Here is a 23795-nt window from a genome sequence, read left to right as displayed (position 1 = left end):
GCTTCTCGTAGCCTCTGTCCCTGTGGCCTCAACCCACTGGGTCCATTTATGGATGTGTTAGAGCACCTCACCAACGCTTCCAAACCCTAACAGCTCCGGAGGTCTCAGGAGGAAGACTAGGCTCCTCCCCAGACACTCTGGGGTCCAGCCCCACATTCCTCTTTTAATCCTCATCCCACCCCACCTGGGCTCCAGGAGACTCTCAGCCAAACAGAGGAGGAGACCGGGGCAGGGTCTTTCCAGAGGACTCCCCATCTCTAACCTGGAACTGGGCTTCCAGGGGATGGGAAACAGGCAGAGACTGGAGCTTCTTCTTTAGGACCCGAGGGAAGTTTCCCACAAAGCCCAGGGCTTTGGAAACCTGCAAACTTCCCATCCTTATACCTTGTCAACTTCAGGGACCTCCACACTGTTCCCCCAACCAATAAGGGGATAATTCACCTGATCCTTCAACTAGTGTTTCCTGCCATCTCTGCCATAGCCAGGCCCCAGGTACTATGGGGGACACAGCAATGAATGGGACCTGGTTCTTCTTCCCAAGTTGCTGTCCACCTAGCACATGTAAGATTTGAGATGTAATATCAGTAAGATTCTAATTTCCTGACTTTGGCCTTCAATCTCACATCTATTAAGATAAGGATCTTCTTCACTGGTGACCTCTCTGGGACCAGAAGTTATCTCAGCTGATCCTGAGAAGAGGTACCCTAGGGTGTAGGACAGGGTCTTCAAGGTAACCAACTTGGTATCTTATTGTCAAGACCTAACTAAGCCCAAATATGCCCAGCCCAGGGCCATGCTGGGCTGTGGAACCTGAGATTTTGACAACAAGGTGCTTAGGTGCCACCTTGGAAAATAATGTGATGGGTGGTGAGATAAAGCCTACTGGACAGCCCCCTCTCCCTGGGACTGTAAGGTCTTGTCTGCTATCCATCCCAACCAAACCTCTAACCACCAGCCACACTCAACAAAACGTACTTCAGAATACACAGAAGACAATCAGAGTATGGAATACAGGTCGAGTTTGTTTTAATTCATGATTTGAGGCAAACTCTGAATCGCTCCTGTCTAGATTTCTGATCATGAGACACGGATGTTCTATCTTAAAACATATTGTCACTTCCCACTGACCCACATAGTGGGGTTCACACAGTGCTTTCATGGGTACCTTTTCATTGGCTCATCAAAACCACCCTCTAAGGTAAGAGTTGGCATAAGTGGCATTTCACCCTCAGGTATTAAATAACTTCTCAGTGAGTATGTTGTAACCCTAGCCAGTCTTCTCTAACTCAGCACTCTTACCATATAAGGGTAACTGTTTTTAATTGTTCTAAAATTACAGGTCTTACCTTTTCCTTGTAAACACATCCTTATGCAATCACTCGCTTCCAGAAGTAATAATTAGTTAATTTCTAGTGGTCTAATACTCTTGCCAAGTTACATTCCTTCCATGGACCCGTGCAATTCTTTTCTCTTCTGGTAGGTCCTGGACTAATTACATTAAGGCATTGACCTTAATGGGCCTACTACCTCCTGATTTATATGGAGTTAATCATTGCAAGGTAAAAACTGATGTTGATAGGACAAAATGCAGACCTTACACAAAACCTAGAATGGTTTTTCACAGGTCAATCAAAGCATTCACATTTACGTACTTGGGAAACAAATTTTTATACTTTCTATGGGAAGTTTGTAGGGAGATGAGACAACAGTAACAAATATCACCTCTAATAAAATATTTACTTTGTAGATAGTGGAAAGAGAAGATATTCTTGCCTCTGGACTACATTATGTAAAGGAAAACATCTCAGATTATGCTTTTTATTTATACTTTTCCTTTAGTTACTCTTAAACTGATTTCCTTCACTGGAGGACAGTGACGTGATCTGCATGCTTCTTACAAAACCTACCTTTCTGGCCTGGCCTCTGGTGGATTTGAGAGAGATGATGTGGGAGTGGCAGGCACAGCAGATCCAGAAGGTCTTGAGTGATAAGAGGTGTTGCCAAGGCTGTTGTATCTAAACAGTGCAGAAGTTTAAGGTGGGGAGGAGTGTGGAAAGACAGAGAAATGAGTACAAGTCAGTAAATGAATAACATTTAGCAAACTATCTTAATTTTTGCAAGAAAATCAGGCTTAGAAATGCTAATCCCATTAGTGATTATTCTAACTTACTAACTGCTTTGACTGACTTACTAACTGCTTTGTTTTGATTACTTCTCATTTAGAGAGGTTTCCCAAAGGCCAACATTGAGGCAGCAGGATATATGACAAAAGGTTTAAATAAAACCTTCATATTTCCTTCTTAAATGTATGTTAATATTTTTTGCTAACAAAGAATCCAAATTATTTTCATTTGAAAATATGAAGATTCTTCATGCTTCCCATGGTGGTATAACTAGTGTTAAATCCATTAAAGATCTATAGAAAATACCACATGATGAGCTAAACAAACATCATAGTAAATATTCTGCCTTAGGTATTTCCCAGTCAATGCCCTTCATTAGATGTCATCTTGTCACATGCTCGATGACCAAGGAGAAAATGTTCTCAGACCTTCAGGACTGGCCTGCTGACCAGAGGTACATATATTTATATTTTCAGCATATATATATATATATATATATATATATATATATTTTTAAACCAAGAGTACAGCCATCGGGTTTAAATGAGCCTTTATCATTTCCCAGTCATCTCTGACAAGTTTCAGGATTTGTAAAATTCTAGAATTTTCCTTCTCTTTTTTTAGAATAGCTGTCCTTTTTAGCAGTTTGTGTTTAGCTATTATCCCTCAGTGTGTTCCCAGAAAACATATCATAACCTGAAGCCCTTGTGGTGGGGAATAAAGGGTTGGGGAGCAGACACTCATGATTAGTTACAAATAATGAGATTCAATGAGCTCTTCCTCTCAATCTGCTCAGCCACAAGGCAGGGCTGACTCCTTTACCTAAACTGGTTGGGGACACTGTACTTGGGTATATGGGACCCCATGGGTCACTATAAGTGTACAAAAATACAAAGAGCTTCCTACACCCAGTGAAACCAGTTCAAGCTTCCATCAGCAGAAATTAGCACAAATCATTCTAGGAAGCAACTTAACTTCAAATGTGGATATCTTTTCACAGAATTAAGCCTACTTTTGGGAAGCCAACATAATTATGGTTAATTGCATACGGAAAATGTCATGCATGGTGATAGTCACTGGAAAATTATTAAGATCATGGTAGAAAAGGTAGAAATTACCAAAATAGGTAACAACGCAAGAATGGTGGAAAAGTGTGATCTGTTATTTATCGATGGAATATTATGCAACCATTAAAATGACTGCCAATTCTGTATGTGATAGGACAAGAAATGTTTATATGCATGCTCAAGTAAAACATCAGAATATATTATTTATACCAAGTTAGATTACAACTGTATAAAAATATTCTCCAAATCAAAAGCTATGTATAGAAAAAAATTAAAAATAGGCCATCTATTTTAAAAAGTGGAATATAGACATATATTTTATGCTTTAATGGGAAGCAAAATATTTATATTACCCCACATCTATCCTGTGCTGCTAAGTCTGGTGTGCTTAGCTACCGCTCTTCATGTATATTTGGGATCACGTGTCAGGCCGTGCTTAGGACTGAGACTCGCCACAGGGCAGAAGAAGGCTCAGCTCACACAATCTTACCCCACACCGTCCTCCTCAATGAACACATCACCTTCATAGGACGTGGCTTCTGGGCATTCCTTTTCTTTTCTCTTGAAAAACCCAACCCTCTATGTGTCTAATAGGTTAACTGCTTCTCCATGTGAGGGTTGGTTTGACTTTTCGAGAGTGCTCCCAAACCACAGGGCACGGAGAAGGCAAAAGGCAAAGGATGAGAAGAACATACAAAGAAAGAAGGCAGCAGAGAAAGGAGAAAAAAAGCTCAGGAGCGAAGAAGAGGCAGATACGGGGGCAGAGAGCACTGTGACGTGGGCAGGGAAGGTGGCCGCGGTCAGAAGCTCTGAGACATCAGGCTGCGGCCCGGCATCCCCCAGCCGCCTGGGCACTCAGCCTGTTACTCTACACAAGCATCTAAAACCATCCCCTTCCCACCAAAAGGGGACATCTTGGAGATTGTTTTAACAGGATTACTTTCCTAAAATGGAGTTTAAATGACCTGATGGAAATAAAAACAAGCATAATGCATATTCCCCCTGCTTTGGTTTTTTTAATGGCTGAGCAATTAAAATTGGAATACCTCCCAGTCTGTTCAGTTTTGCTTCTCATTTTCAGCCCAACAAACTGGATCATACAACTCACTCAATTCACTGTACTTTTCTCCTCTGGCCCTTTACGAGGACTACCTGGTTGGTATCTACTAGAACCGGTTCAGTGGCAGTCCACCACTGGGCCGTACAGACTCCATGAAAACCACAGTGAGTGAATGTCAGAAAATTAATAGGTACAAACAATATTTATACGGCATTCAGATTCCTGTCAGACAAAAGATTAAAAATTATAAAAATTTATCGGTTAAATATAAGGCAATCCTTATGCACAAACAAGAAGCTGTTTTTCTTAATTTATGTGTACGTTCATTCCAGCAACGTACGTATTTCTCATACTCCCATCCCCCAGGACTAGAAGCAGAGGCAACGACCAAATGGGAGGGACCTGGACCCAGGAAAGCTCCATCAGAGCCTGTGAGACCATCACCAGGAAGCCCAGAGTCACCCTCACAGGCTAACAGCACCCTACTGGGGAACACAAGATTACCAAGTTATTTTTATTCCAGTCAAAGGTACATTTCTTAACTTGCACAGAAATACTGTTCTTGGAGGACCTAAGAGCTGTGTTGGAGATGTTCCAGAAAAATCAAGTGAGAGATCTAGCAAGCCCACAGTTTGAGACCTAGAAGAGACTGCTAGAGAAGCTGTAGTGTAAGGTGCTCAAAGTGGAGCTCACACACTCCAGCAGGCATACCATGCCACCCTGCAAACAAGAGTAGGGGAGCTCAGAGCCACGAGTTTTGTATCTGCTCTTTTCCTAAAATGGGTCCACTTGTGGCCACTCCTAGGGTCTCCAAGTTCTCCTCTCCTGCCTCCCCTTCACAACTGCCTTCTGCTTTTAGGGGAAAAAGCAACACCCTTACCCAGGCCAACCAGCATGGGGCAGTGTTTTGAGCGGCAAAACCTCCAGGATACCAGGCGAAGGCACAGTGTGGGAAAGTCTCCCTCTTGAGGGAAACCCTTAAGATATACTGAGGAAGGAGAAGGCCCTAGTTTATTCAGGAGCAACCTCAGAGCCAGGCCTCACACACCACCTCTATCTACCTGCCCACCTACCTGGGAATTGTGCTGAAATGACATGAAGGTAATAAAACAAGCATAATGCTTTTTTTTTTTTTTTTTCAAAATACCTGAACAATTATCCAAATAACTCACAGTCTGTCCATTTTTGTTTCTCAATTCTAGAAGTGCGATGGTCGTCACAGGGACATGCATGTATCGGAATTGAAATGTGAAGTCATACTTTTTCTGACAGAAACTCAGCCTCATTCATCTGAGGACAGGCTTTGCCAATGAGGCATATGCAGGTGTTTCCCAGAATTTAATCATTTAAATCGGAAACCCCAAGGTTTTGACAAAAAGGAATTTAAAGCACATAGACAATAGACAAATTATATCTTTCTCAACAGTTTAAACTCCTAACAAAAAACTACAGGCAGGCTATTTAAAACTTTGAGAGAAGTATGTGGCACCTGGATGGCTCAGTTGGTGAATATCTGACTCTTGGTTTTGGCTCAGATCATGATCTCATGGGTCATAGGATCAAGCCCTGTGTAGGGCCCGCACTCAGAGAGGAGTCTGCTTGGGATTCTTGCCCTCTGCCCCTCCCCCACCGTGTGTGCATGCTCTCTGTCTCTAAATAAATAAATCTTTAATTAAATAAAACAAAACAAGAAACCTTGAGTGAAGTTTCAAAATATTCTTAGTTTGTATGTAAGCAAAAGGGTTGATGGTCACACTTCTAAATTAATTATATTTATTAGATAGAGTATCCAACACCTGTTGCAACTGGTCCTATTTGTGGTGTGAAGGAGCTGTTCTTCAAGTCTGGGTCCCACAAGCCTTCATTCAAAACAAGGCATAACTTCTTGCTCAGCCCCCAGATCGAGGGTCCCCCAAATGCAGGCTCGGGCAAAAGCACTTTGTTGACAAGGACTTTCCTCGAGAACCCCTGGTGGGGAGGGATCAAGGTTCAGGCCTGGTATTTGGAGCTGCTGCACAGATGAGCCCAAGAAGGAGAGAGACTCTCTAAAAGAGAACTATGCAATGTACAAGTTAGGACCAAAACCTGGAGTACAGCGCTTGGGGTAGAAACCACTCCCCACTTCCCTGGCTGTCCCTGCCTTAGTTTCCTCATTGTAAATAAGGACTGGTAACAGAAACTACCTCTCAGCATTAACTCTTTAAGATGCTAATTTCATGGGAAGTATAGGCCTGGTTCATAATAAATAGGTCAGTATTACCAATGATTATCACTCTAAGAGAGAAGCCATCAGTATCATCAATCATTGATTTTAGACAATTGATGGCTCAAAATATTCAAATCCTCTGCCCCCCTTTCCCCACCCTGCAGAGAACTCCTAAGCCAGGCAACTGTGAAGGGCAGGCACACAGGCACGTGACGAGCAGCTGCCAAAATGTTCTCGTGCAGTTCTGACTTGCACACCTCCCTCCCTCTGCTCCTCTCTCCAATTTTTACAAGAATCATCAGAGCGCTCATACTTAATAATGTAATTGCATCAATGCCTGTGAAGGGATTCAAACCACAATTCCTTGCCATCTCACGGGGAGATCCTTGAAAGAAACCCACATACATTAGAATCAAACCAGAAAGCTCTAGAAAAGGGAGAGAAAATAAAGACACCCACCTATTAGAGAAAGACCGGAAGTTGTAGGGTTCAGACGCGGAATACGTGCTCAAATGGGGGGAATCAGAGGGACTATTAAAGGAAGGAAAATCCCACTCAAAACACCGCATGAAAAGAGGGCGGAACCCTTCGTGCTACGCTCCGCAGGTCAAACAAGGCCCACACAGGTAGGGGCAAAATGTATCAATTTTGTCAGACCATGCATATTTTTAAAAACCTGATGCTTAAAAATCCATTTTTAGTAATTGTGTAATAGAAGAGCTCTTTGATTCAAACGAATGACAATTTTCTGCTCTTGCCTGAACCCTGGTAGTTAGTTAGTGGTTAGGGAGTTAGTTGACATCACAGCTGCCCTCTGGTTGGACTGGAAGCCACACAAACACAGCTGAAGGCAAGTGGGAAGGTTCAGGCAACGTGCTCTGCGGCCCTCCCAGGGTGAAGCTCACACAGGCCTCCAGGAGGCGGGATCTACCTGCTTTCCTTCTGCGCCCCGGCCTCCTTCTCCTTGGCGGACAAGGGTGAATCCTCAAAGTCATAGGAGAAGAGGTGGAAAGGGCTGTGGGGCACATAGGGCAGCTTTTCTATGGTCGGTGATGCCTTCAGGGGACCAGGTGCCGTAGACGAGGGCCAGGAGGCGGAGGCAGGGGTCAGGGGCGGTGACAGGAGGGCAGGCCCGGAGGACCCGCTGCGCGAGGGACTCCCCACCGCAGGGCTGGCAGGAAGCCGCTTTCCCTGCGAGGTGGCCCTGGAGAGGGCTGAGCTCTCGGGTGCAGCATCCTCGCCGGCGGGGGTCTGCTCCGAGGCAGGTCTGGCCTCTCTGCTGCCCCAGCAGGGAGGAAGGAAGCGGGGGGAAGGAAAGGGAAGCAAAGGTTAGGAAAGTGAATAAGACGCAGGAACCCCACTACCATTACAGGCGCTTCACTCCAGAATCCAGCTGTGTCTTGAGCTGCAGCAAGGAAGCCCACCACCAGAAGCTTCAGTTTGCCCCACAATCCCGGCACCCTGGGCCTGTCAATCTGGGAAGCAAGACTTCCCAGAAGTGGACGAACGCAAGGACCCACCCCTGCAAACCAGTCTGGCCTCCAGGCCTTCACAGGCTTGTGTGTGGGGATTTCATGGAGCCCCTAAGGCTCCTCTTCAGTATCTCCCCAGTCTCCCCAGGCTCTCCCCACTGACTGTACTGGCATGTGAATTTCCACGATTTGAACTTCATTTCTTTCTCTTGGTCCAACTGAAGTTCGGTCCTCCTCCTAAAAAGCCCAGCCTGGAGGAAGAAGTATCTGCCAAGCCTCGTCCTTTAGGCTCCTGCTTTCAGGTGCTTCCTCAAAAGCATGCACAGAAAAGGACAAAGGAGAAGAGATGCCAGCAAGGAATGCCAACAGCCAGAAAAGAGGGACTGGTGCACGCAAGTCAAGTTTTACCCACCTCACACTTGCCCCACAGCCCACCTCTATGACTAAGCCCTAGACATCTGGACTCCTGGAGGGCGCCCAGTTCTGCCACAATTGTAAAACTTTTCCATCTTCACAGAACTGCATTTGGACCACTGAGATCTTTGGAGGTACACAGAGAATCTGTTAAACTCTGCATTTTTCAAGACCATGGTCATTCTCCTGGAGAACCTGACTCCCAGCCATGCTTATTCGGGAATGGGACGAGACCCATTTTCTTTTCTACCTCAAATTCAGAGGTCCCTGTGTGTAGAAGGGCAGGGACACAGCCATTCCCCTGGCTGGATGAGGGGGCCGGGGGATGGCAGGAGACCTCGTCTCAGTGCTCAGCGAAGGCCCAGGACACATAGCATGCACACACAAAACAGCAGCCAGCAGGCAGAACACGCAGGGCGAGACACTAACCCAACAGAAGTAAGGAGCATCTTTCTCGCCACTTGGAGGTCTGATTGGATTATGCCAAGAAATAAATACATCCAGGTCAAGGTTAATGAGTTCCTTAGCCACTGTGGAGATCCAGGCCCAGTGTTTACCATTTCCACTTTATTTCCTAAAGCTGGAAAGCCTAACTCTAGTTTGATCAAGGATGCCTCCAGGATCAGGTCTTATAGAAAAAAGACCTTAGAGCAATAAACCACCATTTACCTGTGGAAGTTCCAGCCCCATGTAAAGAGAGCACAAGGTCAAGAGGGATGCTTTGAAGGTTGCTCTCTCTGGCCAGACTCTTCCATCGGGTCGGAGGGGCTGTACCACGAGAGTAGCTGAGGGCAGATGGGTTTGTGTGGGCGGGACAGACCACGCACATGTAAGCTCATAGAGAGCCAGACCAGTGGATTCACTGAGGGTCTACAGGATCTCCTGTGGCTGGTTTTCAACCTATGGTGGGACTATCAACCAAGCTTCCTTCCTCCCTAGAGCACCCTTGGGTATCATTACCCCCAGGCATGGCAGCTCCCCATTGGTGAGGGGCTCTGGCTAATGATCACCCTTCTCCCCCGGCATTTGGACAAGGGTGGCTCACTCTTTGTGACCAGGTCATTCTTTTTCTCTCTCCACACCAGCGCCCTGCTGGCTTCTCCCCAGCCATTTCCAAAGCAAGGAAACAAATCACTAGTTTGTCTGATCAGAGAGGATCCCATGGCTCTTGGGAATGGCGGGCATCTCAGTGTATCAAACGGACCCCTTTTTTGTGCACTGGCGGCTTGGAGAAAGAGGCTGAGCAGCAAAAAATTCCATTGATTTTGAAGTTTACAAGAAAGAGGTTTCACCCTAATTTATCCAAAATTTCTTTGATCTTGCTCATTTATGGAAAAAACAGTAAAATTGTCAATTTGCAGTGGTAATCAGTTAAACAAAAAAAAAAAATCAACTTTAGAATTATTTTTGAATTTTAGAAAATGAAATCACTTTTTCTTTTTTATAAACACATCAATCTGCAAAAATACCTATAAAATTAAAAATATCTGCAGGATGCCTGTATCTGTTAACATTGCCTGAAGGCAGAAAGAAGGCATCCTCGGGGCACCTGGGTGGCTCAATGGGTTAAGCCTCTGCCTTCAGCTCAGGTCATGATCTCCAGGTCCTGGGATAAAGCCCCACATCGGGCTCTCTGCTCGGCGGGGAGCCTGCTTCCTCCTCTCTCTCTCTGCCTACCCCTCTGCCTACTTGTGATCTCTGTCTGTCAAATAAATAAAATCTTTAAAAAAAAAAGAAAAAGAAAAACAAAGAAAGAAGGCATCCTTGGAAGGTATGAGCAGAGGACAGTAAACTCCCTCGAAAACCTGTAGAATGAGAGTACTTATTCTCAGAGTGAAAACAAATCATGGGAAATTCTTCTGGGCTGCATGGGGTGAAAAGCAGTCCTGTCCACTTGGATCAAAAACAATCCCGCATCAATAACACAGTCGTTGTCCACACTCTTTAGCCACTATTATATTGGTAGAATCTACAGGAGGAAGGGGACACATGGAATTATCCTTCCTACACTGCTGAAAGGGTTAGTAACATTCTCCGAGCAGACGTGAACCTCCTTCCGGTTGGTGTCCATCTAAGCAAACACTAATGAGGGAGGGAACAGCAGGGAGAAAACCAGCTACGTGATTTGTGATTTTTCCCGCAAAGCAAGGTCAAGAAGGGAAAGTGCAGCCCTCTAACGAACACGTGCTCAGTTATTTCTACACACCTAGGCACTCTGTGGCTCTGTGTTCAGGGTGAGGATTGGCAGTGGGAGCCAGTGAGGAAGGGAGATTTCTGAAAGGTGGCTGCAAACGCTCTACCAGGAAGGGCCCTCAGGCTGTTAGTGGGAGCCTGGGAGGGTCCCGGCTCGGTACCTGTCCTTGCCCTGACAGGGGGCGTCCTCCTCTCTCTCCTCCTCTGAATTGGGCTCCGTGACTGGCTCCTCTTCCTCCTCCTCTTCCCTGAGACAAGGGCAGGAACGGAGAAACGCAGAGACGCGAGATGGAAAAGCGAGAGAAGCGTTACAAACAGAAGACAGAGCAAAACCGTAAACAAAACACTGCAGCCGGCCGAAATGAAAAGAACGCACTCAGTCTGTCAGGAGAGAGGAGACAGTTCAGAGATGAGGAAATCTGAGTGTGGGTAGAGATCCAATAAGCCAGCACGGGCCAAGCTTCTCTGTCCGGTTGGCTGGAAGCACCCCGCACCCCCCCCTCCCCGCCCTGCAGCCCTCCCCCACCACAAGGCCTCGGGCAGGCCCCTCCTCCGCACAGAATCCAGTGGTGAGTGTTCTCGGCCCTGCCCCAGCTCCTGCAGAAAGCCAGAGTCCTCACTTCACCACACCCCTCTGGGCTAGAAACCACGGAGGGTCAGGCCGATCTGGCACTTACCTCCACAGGGGACATGGTTTTTACCTTCTACTCCCTGGCCCCCAGGACACGTGGTGCAGGGGCTGATCCGCTGCCACCTCAAGGGTGGGCACAGGGTCCTGATGGGGTCAGTGATGTCACCCCTGAGATTTCTCCTGGTGCCTCCCGGGACATATAACCATACGGGCCCCCAAAGTGTGTAGCTGTGAGTCGTGGACGTCTGCCTGTCACCAAAGCCGACCCAAGGACAGCAGAGGTGGGGGGTCGGGCGTTGCAGGTAGCCACCCCGTGACAGTTTTAACACTCGGACCCAGTACTTCCGAAGCTCTACCCTCGCTGTTCACTAACGGAAGATAATAAATTCAAACTGGCGCTTAAGACAGTTTAATCAGGGTTTTGTCCTTGAAGCTACAGGAGTACAGACTTTGATAACCGAATCATTACAACCTCCTCTGGGCTCTGAGCCTGGTCCACACTGACTCACGTCACTCTCCACACAGAACCTCTACCCCAGGCCCTGCGGATTTCTCCGTCCCTTGTGTTCTTAACTTCGGTGATGCTCACCTTTTCTCACATCGGCCCTCATACTCTGGACGTCACCATCATACAGAACCAGTCCACCTTGGAAAACGTACATCTCAACTTCCTACCGCACCCTGACCCCAAACTCTCACTCACCTCCATCTCTCATTCCCCTGCCCCCTCCAGGGCTCCACTGCCATCTCCTTGTGTCCCTCCTCTACCTTCTCAACGTGGCTAGTGCTTTCATGCCTTCAGTCCTCACGAAGCCACCCTACCCCCCCTTCCCCAGGCAGCATTTTGCCAAGATCTTTAACTCTTTGCTCTCGCTGTCCTTCCCGTGTGCTTTCTCTTCTTACTGAAGTATCAAGTACATTCAGTATAGTAAACAAATCACTGACGTTTCACAAAAGAAACACATCCCCATAACCAGGACTCCCTCAATGCTCCCTTCCAATTGCTTCCCTTCCCTACCTCACTTCAAACAGCAGAGATTAGCCTGGCGGGTTTTCCTTCTGGCTAGAAGGACTCATGTCCAGCTTCTTTTGTTCAACATAACATTTGTGGGATTCATCTATGTCGTTATGTGACACTGAAGATCATTCTTGCTCCTTTTTATATAATACTCCCTTGTATGACTAGACCACAATTTAGTTATCACCCATTCTACTGTTGATAACTGGGCACTTTTCAGTTTGAGGTTATTTTGAATAGGGCTATTACGAACATAGCAGTATATGTCTTTCATTGACTGTATGTTTATATTACTAGGCAGTATGTATACAGGAATGGCATTTCTGCATCATTTATGCTTGGGTTCATCTTTGTTAGAGCATGTTAAACAATTTTTTAAAATGCATATCCCCATTAGTAGTATATATGCATCCTGGCTGTCTCACATCCTGGCCAAAATTTGGCAGGTTCTGTCTATTTCATTTTAGTCATCTAATCTGTGTGTAGCTTTTAGAGGGATATGTAAGAGGATACCATTAAGACCTTGGTGTAGGCAAAAAAAATTTGAAACAGGACACAAAGGGCACTGACTATCAAAAAAAAAAAAAAAAAACCAAGAGAGAGGGAAATAGGACTTCTTTAAGATTAAGAACTTGGGGGTCCCCTGGGTGGTTCATTCAGTTAAGCATCTGCCTTGGGCTCAGGTCATGATCCCAGGGTCCTGGGATCGAGCCCCACATCGGGTTGCCTGCTCATGGGGAAACCTGCTTCTCCCTCTCTCCCACTGCTTGTGCTCCCTCTCTTGCTGTGTCTCTCCCTGTCAAATAAATAAAATCTTTTAAAAAAAGAGATTAAGGGGCACCTGGGTGGCTCAGTGGGTTAAAGCCCCTGCCTTCGGCTCAGGTCATGATCCCAGGGTCCTGGGATCGAGCCCCACATTGGGCTCTCTGCTCTGCGGGGAGCCTGCTTCCTCCTCTATCTCTGCCTGCCTCTCTGCCTACTTGTGATCTCGGTCTGTCAAGTAAATAAATAAAAATCTTTAAAAAAAAAAAAAGAGATTAAGAACTTAATGTGTTGCAAGAATCTTTTCACTCTCTGGGTTGCCTTTGGATTCATTTCATGGTTTTTCTAATAAATGAAGGTTCTTCTCATTTCTACTAGAATTTTGAATCAGGCTGTCAGTTTCCATAAAACCCTGCTGGGCTACTGCTTGGGATTATATTAAATTTATGTACAAATTTGCAGAACTGACATCTATATATTGAGTCTTTCAAACCATGGCCTGGTATAGTCTTTATTTAGATCTAATTTTATTGCAACCATCTTTACTCTCTCTTAATGGTGTGGTAATTTTTCAGTAGAAATCTTACATACCTTTTGTTAAATGTATTTCTAGGTATAAATTTTTATCATTTATCAATTTCTACACTTGATCTTAGCCAAAAGGCCAAGAAGCGATATCATTTATCAATTTCTAAACTTCATTTTTCTATTTGTTGATATGACTTTTTAAAAACAATTTACCTTGTATCTAGCAACCTTTCCATATTTATTGACTGTAATATATCTTATGTAGATTCTTTTAGACTTCCTATGTAAACAATCATATCATCTGTAAGTAATGACAGTTGTGGTTATTGCTTTCAAATTCTCATATCTTTCTTGCCTTATTACTCTGGCTATGAACTCCAATGAGATTAAATTGAAGTGATGAATTTAAGTATTCCTTTATTTTTCCAAATATCAGAGGAATGTATGAGGTTTGCCATAGTTTTGTGTAGACATTTTTTATAAGATTAAAGTGTCCTTATTTTCCAAGAATTTTTATCATAAATGAATATTACATTCTGTCAAATGTGTTTTTTCCATTTAAAAAGATAATCCAATGATTTCCCCTTTTTCCCATTAACAGTGAATTACAGAGACTACTTTTTTAAAATATTAAACCAAACTTGTATGCCAGGAAAAAAAAAAAAACACTACTTTGTCATATTATTCCTTTTATATACAGCTGGGTTCTATTTGTTAATATTTTTTCATAAAATTTTCACCTACATCTGCAAAAATTGATCTGTAAATTCTCTTTCTTATAATGTATGGGTCAGGTTTTGGAGTCAGAGTCATGCAAGCCTCATAAAGAATTACTTAGGAGAGCGAGGGTTACAACTGTAGAACTAAGGAAGAACGGATGGAATCTGAAAAAGTTGAAAGAGAAAAGCATTGGCAAAACCCAATGATTCCACGCCCCAGACCTGGAGGGAAGGTTCCTGTGTCACAAACAAGGAGGCCAGTGGATCGCTGAGGGCCACGTTCCTCCTGTAACGCCACCAGACGTAAACCCACACACCTCGTCTGTCCTTCTGGGCCCAGGACAGCTTTCACTCACACATCACCCCTTATCAGCCTTACTCTTTTTTTCTCCCGCCTGCTCCAGCAGCAGCCCGGATAAAAACTGTTCCCTCGGCCTGCAGCCTGATGCCACCACCTTCACTCGGCTGCAGTTGGAATTTACGGATGCCATTACTTCTAGTCTACCGAGAACGCCCTCTACCCTGACAACAAATGGGTGTTTCTTCTTTAAAACACTGAATCCCTCCCTCCAAAGTGCCTTGATTTTACTTGCTCCCCCAGGAGGTAAATGCACCAGAAGCGAAGTCTGCTAGAGTTGGAGACGCTCAGAGCCAGGCTGCCTGGGTTATACCGCAGTTCCGCCACTTAGTGTGCCTTTAGGTCCTGTGGTCCTCGCCCTGCATGGGGTAGCAACAAGCTACACCTTGTGGGAGGGTTGCATTCCTATGTAAAAGCACTGGGGAAAGGCTTGGCATAGGGCAGACAAATCAGTTTGTTTTAGCTCTCAGCATCATCAACAACATCACCACTGCCTTTTGGGCCCTATCAGGGAATCTCTAACATTTTGCACCGAGGGGCTCTCAGAACTCTGCTTGAAGCCCCCAGAAAGAGAACACAGTAGTCTGTAAAGCATTCTACACCATTGACAGACAGCAACACGCTTCCACCTCTAATTCTGCTTTGTACACTCTTTCTGATCCCCCTCTCTTCTGCGTAGTTGCCCCACAGACGTCTGGAGATCACTATCCTGACCTACATTCCCAATTCTATCCTCTTTGAGCACAACATCTACATAGTTTACTCTCATGAGAGGTAGGGCAGGACTGATGGCAGGCAGCACAATGACCTACTTGGAGGGCCCACTTCCAGGGCACTCTATAGTCAAGGTACTGGCCTTGCCCTATAATCCAAATAGATGGAGAAAGAAGTACTCTCTTGGTGTAGATGGAGAAAGAAGTACTCTTTTGATGCTTGATGTTAGTTTCAGCCCATGATGAATTAGTCAACCAGAATCTTTGACGTTGATAAGATTTAGGATGAAGAATTAGTTCAGACAATTTTGATTTTCCTCTAGCTGAATTTTCTCTTAAAAACAAGTAGAACTTGTTTTTGTCTACATTCATGCAGAAAGAATTCTGGGTCTCTGATCTTTGTCTATCAAATATCAAGAGGGTTGGTTATTTATTTATTTATTTATTTATAATGATAAAAGAGTTACTCCACTGCAGAAGTCTACTCTGAGCCCAAGAGGCATTTTCCTTTTTATACCACAGGCGATCTCAGACTGGAGGCCACCCTCTCCACATTAGAAAAGAGACCCAGAGGCCCACAGTCTGACCAAGTCGGCAGGGCGTAGCTTCCTTCAAAGCCAACTTTACTTTCCCAATTTGGATCTCAGCCTGATGTCACATTTCTTAGGCTTCTCAAGACAAAAAGGAAAATGAACGTTTCTGAACATTTGAAAAGTACAAAAAAAATTTAAAATATATTCTAAGACCAAAATACTACGGATGAGGAAAAGTCAAGCAATGAATTCAAAGAAGGCATTTCAGTACATCTAATAGACATACTCATATCAAAACCTACAAAGACATATTTTAAAAATAAAAACACAACAATAAAATTGGGAAAAATACATGATCGTGGCCAATAAATATCTAGGAAGAGATATTTTAACCTATCGATCAGGAAATATAAATCAAGACCACAATGAGATACCATCTTATCTCTGCTTGGAAAGATTAAGAAGTCTGGTGACAGCAAGAGCGGAAGGGAATGTAGGTCATCTGACCCACGTATTGCTGACAGGAGTGTGAACCGCTATGATCACTTGGGCAAAGTAACTGAGGCTATCGTGGGAAGTCAAACACCCGTATCGTAACCCAGCAACGCCATTGCTAGATGGCATCTCTATACCCCAGAGCAGTGGTTCTGAACTGGGGTGATTCAGTCCCCGCAAGAGACATTTGTCAATGGAGATACTTTGAGTTGTCACAGCTGTGGAAGGGGTGCTGTCATCACCTAGCAGGTAGAGGTCAAGGATGCCGCTAAACATCCTGCAACGTGCAGGACAACAAAGAAGAATTCGATCCAAAATGTCAGCGGTGCCAAGATTGAGAAACCCTCCCTAGAGATACCAAAACACTCATGCACCAAGATAGGAGTCTAAAAATATTCTCAGCAGCACTGCTGGTTATTGCCAAGGAATGGAAACAACCCAAACACTCAGCAAACGCTCACCAACAAGAAAAATGATAAACAGATCAAGGTAGAGTCCAAGTGGTGAAAAATAGATGGCGGTCAGCTTCACGTGACGATACGGATGAACGTTAGATACATCTAACGTGGAGGAAGGACATGTAAGAAGGACCATACCATAGGATACACTTTCTAAAAGCTCAAAACCACAAAACTGCATAATGGGTTTAGTTAGACAAATGTGTTTGATAACATCATAAAACAACAAACCCATAAGGATAACAATAAAACATATTCGAGAATGTTGGTTATCCAGGCACAGAGATGAGAAACATGGAAGCACATGGCTAAGTGTAAGGGGAAATTCTCTGTTTTTTGTTTTTTAGCAATACCATATTCTCATTGATTTTTTTTATACCAATAGGTAAATTTTATATAAAAACAAATGAGGGGGCCACACAAGGACCCACAATGATGATACCCATAAACCAAGGATTATGATTGATCCAACACTGTTCCCCTGGGATTTTTAAAACAGGTTTCTCTCAGAGCAGTTTTAGGGTCACAGCAGATGATACAGACATTTCCCATAAGCAACGACTACTATTTTCAAAAGCAAAAAGGTCTAACTATGGGATAAGAGTGATCTCTCCCTTTAGCCAACAATTACTTATTGAGCTTTTATTTTATGCAAGACTCTGGTTCCTGTCCTTGGAGTTTATACGCCTGTGGGGGGGCAGGACATTATATGACTAATTGTGTCAGGAAGTATTCAGCTGGGGAGTGGAGGACTGACTGGTCTGGAAAGCAAGACTTCCACACAGTTGTGCTACTGGAGCAGAACTCAGAAGGCTGAGGAGGAACTGACCAGAGGAGAAGATGGGCGTTTGCACATGACATTGCCCTATTCAAACCTTAGGATTTAATCCAATTTGCCCAGCTAATGCTTTAAGGCCCTCTACCATCTCTCTGACTTCACCTTTCACTATCCCTTCGTAATCTCCCTCTCCCGGTCTTAATCGGTCTATCGATCTATCCGCCCAAAGCCTGGCTTATTCTGCAGGTCTCTCCGCAAAAGACATTTCCCTGCCTGGAGTGACTCCTCCAGCTGTCTCTCCAGCAGACCCAGTGCCCAGGGACACCCAGTAAATAGCTGCTGACCGTTGAAGTCCTTTGGCACTGTGGACCTAGCGTGATACTCAGCGCAGAAGCACCTTCTAAGGGTGGTCAAAGAAAAAGCCTGGCAAGAACTGAGACAGGCTTAGAGACCTCCCCATGCTGAGATAAGAAAGATGAGGTCCATAGAGGGCAAGATCACACAACCTGCCAGACAGAACCCTGCTCTCCTGATAGCCAGGCTAGTGTCCTTTCTACCACCAGCCTACCCCAGGAGACCAAAATCTAAACTGGTTTTATTGCTCTGTCATCACTGCACCGTCCTTCTATGCAACGATCTCCTGCACTGTGCCTCTCAATCCTCCCCCCGCGCAGCACAGACAGTATGATACACAACACACTGGAAGAATGGATGAAGCTGCTCACGGTCCCAGTTATCCCAGACCTGCTGGAGTACCTTGAGGAGCTCAACGTCTTGACCTAAGTATGACGCTTGACATTGGTATGACATTTGTGGCAATTAATAGGAAAGCTTTGTCTTAAGGTTTAGATAAAATGCATACATTTTACATGCTCCATTGAGTTCTGTAAAATGTGCATGACATCAAAATTAGATGAAAAAATATTTCATAGAAATGTTTTGTTAAATTTATGACAGAGAAAGCATCCCCTTGGCTCCGTTTGCATCAGTGTTAACGAATACTTAAACCCCTTCGGATTTGGCTTCGCAGTGACTCACACTTGCTGTTAACTTCAAGACTGTTTCTAGGTTGCCAAGGGCCAAGATGAGATGTGAAAACTTCTAATTAGTGATCTTAATCAGTTAAGACATATATCTGACAAATGAAGCAGTGATTTCATTCAAAAATAGTTTTATTGTCCAAATTTTTTTTTTTAATTTCCCTTAAAAGATTTTTTGCCAGCCAAGAGAATGAAAAGACATTTAACTGAGCCCAGCTGTTGGTCTGATGTTTCCATGGTGAGAACCCAAAGTTAGACAGGAAAGTATTTATTGTCCCTGTAGCATGCAAAGTTTAGAAGGAATATAAAGCATGGGTCATGGATACCGAATATATTCAAGAGCTGAACTACTGGCCGGAATCTTAATGCATAAGCCATTATTTTGTTACTCTGTTTTAGAAGAAAATACTAATGGGTCCAACACATTCTTTCTGCTGAAAACATGGAGTAGTTGAATTCAAATTCAAACAGAATTTGAATCTACACAGTATAAATAGCAATAGGAAAAGATACATTAGCTAGGTTGTAGCTAATTCAGGTGTAAAGGTAATTCAGGTGCCAAGCAAATCAGTCTAATATTAACTACAGACAGTAGTGAGGTATCTCACTACTTTGTGTGTACTTTGATTTTGCGTTTAAAAAAAACTTTATTCTAAGCCACAGATTCTAGTAAATTGTGTTAAGTGTCCCTTAGAGATCTAGGCAAGTAGTGACACTAGGATAAAGAGAGACTGGAATTCTCTATGAACTTGTAGAAATGGAAGGGATGCCAAGCCTCAGGCTGAGGTTTCAAGATAGTGGCCTCCAGAGGTGAAAACAGCCCTGCCTTGGGTCTGGCTTGGCCTCCTCCTTATGTACTCATATAATAAAGTGCAACAGGAGGATGGGAGCTTCCAGCTCTGGTGTTCTGTGACAGCTTAAGACACAAAATTGTGTGGGCATTAGACAAGTTCTCCCACTTCCAGAATTTGCAACTACTAGTCTAATCCATGTTTACTGGTCAAGCTTAATTTTAAATGTTTCATATAACGGCCCCTCCTATACACCTCTGTTTTTCACTGATGGGAAGAGAAGTATACTAGAGAGTGAAAAACTTTAGTTATACAGCAGAGAAACAGGCTATGTGTGTCTTTAAGAGCCAGATATCGAATGCAACCACCATGAGGAACCCGGCGTGTTTCAGAGTCTGTGTGTAGTAATACCTTTCTACCTCATGACTCAGTTTGCTTCTAGAATTCTAATTGCCCTTTCACATGCTTTAGACGTGAACCCACCAGAGTCAACTCTTAATATGGTAATAAAGTACAGATAATTGACAGCTGGAGATAAACCTCAAATCTTATATTTCATCCAGGGTTTTTCTCCACAACCTCATTTTCTATTTTCTACCCCCTCAAGTCATGCCTCCAAATTACCAATAGTAACCACATGGACTTGTGTGGGAAGCATTTGCTTTCTACTTCGTTGGCCATCTGCTGGTGAAAATGCCGACGAAGTATGAATTATTTTAAAAGGAGATAATAGGAAGAGAAAAAAAAAGCAGCAAGGGGCCAGAATTGTCTACAAGGTCTATCACCAAAGGAACTGCACACAGGCCTCCAGTCCACGTGCTGCCCTACAAAGTCACACAGTCCCCATTGTGTCCCATTGTGGGACTCAGCCTGCTCCAAGAGGGTGGGCCTGGGATATCTAGCAGTGAGGACTACTGATTATTTCTCCAGTGTGGGCCTCAAGTTCTCCACGGCCTAGAGCAACCTCCAGCTTAGTGATCCTCACCCTTGAGATACAGGATTTTAAAATGTTAATGCTCAGGTCCTACCTTTAGAAACTGTATTCCATCATTTTGAGGTGTAGACTGATCTCAGGTTATTTTCAGTGCTCCACAGGGTTGAGAACCAATGCCCAAGTCCAAGGTACCAATGTTTATAGGTAGTTCTGCATCAAAAGCTACACCCCCAGCATTCCAGTGTCCACTTCTCCTCACCTCCAATCTGATCCCCACCAGGAAGACAGGCATCTCCTCAGAGGTGCATGGCTAATCTTACACAGCAAATAACCACTGGACTCCATGCTCTGGTTTTCAAGGTCCCGCAGGACATAACCTGTTTGCTGTGCAACCTTGTCTTGTCTCCATGGCACCTGTGTCCCCAGTCTACGATTTACAACCCTATCTCTTGAGACCCCTCTTTGTTATCTGGGGGCATCAAGCCCTTCTCCCCCTTTGCCACGGAACGTGGCATTCCCTCAGCCCAGGGAGTTCGTCTCGTCTTTCAAAATTCAGGCCAACTGCTTGAGGAGTCATCTTGGACCACTGCCATCCCACTATCCTTTTTTCTAAAGAACCTTTTAAAAATGAATATGTAATTACAGGAATACATCCTTCCTTCAAAAAAGTTTAAGACTACCGATAAAAGTTAAGTTCCCTTTGATCAGAGATTACCACTGCTACAACACATCAGGTGGGTAAATTTCCAGCTTAAAAGAAAATTGAAGCCTGTGTTATCCTATAATCTTTTTATACAGCAACTGACACAGCAAGAATGTCAGTGCTTCTGGTAGGCTACATTTCTTATAACTGCCGGTTGCATTCCATAAGACGCCTATTCCGTGTTTTCCTTCGATAGCCACTCCCCAGCTCTCCGCTCTTTTAAATAACAGTGTAATGAAATCCCTGCCCGTAGCTTTGTGCCCTTGTGCAAGTTCTCCTCAAGGGTGTATCCTTCTATCCCTATGACCCTCCACCACACAGCCCTGTTTCCTTCCCTCAAAAGCCCTCTTCCCACTACACACATTCATTGCTGCGCTGTTTGTACGCTCAGTGTTTGAGGCTTCGTACGGCTCATGTTCCCCGTTGTACCTCAGAACCAACAATGTGGCAAATACAGGAATATAGGAGCTGGATAAATAACGAAGGCATGAATAGGATTTTGCTTTCCTTCTGCCACAACCTCAAAGCAGTCAGCCTAATACCAAGGCTCATAAAATGTCGACATTGATAAGTCCATCCAGGTGAAGTCCCTCTGAAATGAGATGCTCAGGCCTGGGGCTCCCCAGGGGTTTGCTTCCCTGGGGACAAACCCTCTTCCAGGGGTTTGCTCACTGACTGACAGACACGACCTATCCATGTGAACCCAAGCCCCAGCCATGTTTTTTACAAACACAAGGTACCTCATCTTTGCTTCCCTTCTCCCATTCCATGATCAAAATTATTTACCTTTCGATTTCAAAGGCAACTTTACAAAGCTTGACACTGGTTAAAAAAAAGAAAAAAAATACGTTTTCCAGTATCTTCCCAAGGCCAGTAAGTCAGTATTGGTTTCCGCCTGGAAGCCTGCTGCTGACACGGGTCACCACACCCTCTGTTCCCCTCATACCCTGTCCTGTCCAACACCTTGACGAGACAGATGCCTGCATGTGGCAGGCTCTGACCTGCCCACCTCCTTATAGGGATGCATTTCTAGCCATTTCTAATCTCATGTTTATAAAACCAGGACCACACATTTGTGGGGGCACCAAACCTCTCAGGAATGACATTATTTCTCTGGGGCGATGTGATTATCAAAGTTGAGTATTCCTAAAGTGTGGCGTAAGTACCTCTGAATTCCTGAGCTCTCCTGGAAGTACGCTCTATCACAGTCATCGAACGGGATGTAGGCTGCAGATACTTGTCTCGGATGTGCCCGGTGTCCTTGAATTCTCCAGAGCACTCTCCAAGGGCAAGGCTGGCTTCCTTCTTGGCTGGGCTCTGCCTCTGCTCCGAGGAAAGCGGGATCCACTGGGGTGGAGGTGGGTGCCCGCGCTCACTCATTAATTCTACTTACTTAATATACTCTCTGTGGGGCATTCTCACGCTAAGCGCTTTACTTGGTTTACTCCTTGAATTCTCCCACGAGCTGCGGAGGTTAGTACTAGTATTACTCCACTCACTGATGAGGAGCTGAGGCACAGAGTGGTTAAGGATTTTCCCTGGAGTCACACAGCTAAAACTCAAGCCGGGATCTGAATCCGAGTAGTCCAGCTCTAGCACCCAAGCTCCTCACCACTGTGCTATGCTACCTCTGCTGTGATCATTTCTCTGCGGGGTTGGTGGGAGGGTAAGACTTTTCTACGTAAGGACTGGAAGAAGCCTTAATCCTTAATCCTTCCTTCTTCCAGATTCTTTCCTGAACATCAATGTCTCTTCTCACTGCATTCACGTGCACAGGGAGTCTCCTTTCGCTCATCCCACGAAGGCCCCATCCCACCAGGAGGAGACACAGTGCAGGGCACCATGAGACGGATTTGAAGCACTGCTGTAGTCCATGTTAATTCTAGTCAGTTTCTGAACCAAACACATAACCTCACTCAGAAATAAAGATTTTTTTCAATGTGAATCTGAGCTTCTGTGACCATGGTCAGTGTGGTAAGCACATGCTGTGAGATACCAATGCCATCAGCCCCGTCTCTCTCTCTCTCCCTCTCTTTGGGCCTGTCCCCTCCAATTTCCAAAAGTCTCCTTTGCAAAATGCTTCAGCAGCTGCACCTCTGGCCACTCTTTCTTTTTTCACCAGGTCAGAGTCGGCCTCTTCAACCTACATTTTTGGGGTTTTAGTTCCCTGTTCATTCAACCTTTATAAGTGAAGAGTTACCACCAAGCTTCCTCTGCAGACCCTTGTCAAGCAAAGGTAATCACATTCCTCCTTGCATGACTGGATCCAAACAGCTCACTCAGTAATCATCAGAAAGCCTCTGCTCCATTTCCAAAGGCATCCTGGGAATCGCATGAGACAGAGAGAGAGAGAGAGGCTCACATCCCGAAGGACCACCCACGCCCTCACCTGCACAGACTACCAAGGAAAATCAAACTTCTCAGGAAGGGTTTTGAACATTCACAACATGGAGGGGAAGGTGCACCTTATAGGAAACGTGGGGTTTGCACAGCACAAGGGAGAGCAGGTTGGACGCTGTAAGAAAATTCCCAGAGCAAGTCAAAGATTTAATGGGAAATAAGAACCTTTCCTTCTCTTTAAAATGTGCTCACTATGGCTCTCCCAGTAAAGGCTGTCTCTTCCTGAAACATCACACCAAGGCGGGCCGCTCTGGCTTGAAAAATATTCACACTTGAAGACAATCGATTTCAAGGTTCATTGAGTTGGCAAGAAAGTGAGCTTCTCGGTTCCAGCACTTCACAAGATGACAAGACCACACATTGGTTTCCACAGCTTTACCCAGTTGCTGCTCCTCTCAC

General features: G+C 44.7%; 1 protein-coding gene and 1 pseudogene across 10 annotated transcripts in view; both read right to left on the bottom strand.

Annotated features, from left to right (window-relative positions):
* The window catches only part of FHOD3 (formin homology 2 domain containing 3), a 471315-nt gene that overhangs the window by 110093 nt on the left and 337427 nt on the right, over window positions 1–23795 (bottom strand). For 3 of the 10 annotated variants that reach the window (XM_059409488.1, XM_059409491.1, XM_059409490.1), the window contains exons 11-13: window positions 10697–10783; window positions 7388–7735; window positions 1908–2015 (exon numbers count right to left, since the gene is read on the bottom strand). The exons of 2 other annotated variants lie outside the window; for them this stretch is intronic. In XM_059409488.1, coding sequence (XP_059265471.1) covers window positions 1908–2015; window positions 7388–7735; window positions 10697–10783 — 543 coding nt within the window. The remainder of the gene's footprint in view (window positions 1–1907; window positions 2016–7387; window positions 7736–10696; window positions 10784–23795) is intronic. 5 more of the 10 variants (XM_059409495.1, XM_059409496.1, XM_059409489.1 and 2 more) reach the window with 4 other exon arrangements.
* LOC132024076 (U2 spliceosomal RNA) lies at window positions 13545–13622 on the bottom strand (annotated as a pseudogene).

This window comes from Mustela nigripes, chromosome 8 (genome assembly GCF_022355385.1).
Source record: "Mustela nigripes isolate SB6536 chromosome 8, MUSNIG.SB6536, whole genome shotgun sequence".
Lineage (NCBI taxonomy): Eukaryota > Metazoa > Chordata > Mammalia > Carnivora > Mustelidae > Mustela > Mustela nigripes.
The sequence above is the reverse complement of the archived record's forward strand: the minus strand, read 5'-3'. Positions and strand labels throughout refer to the sequence as shown.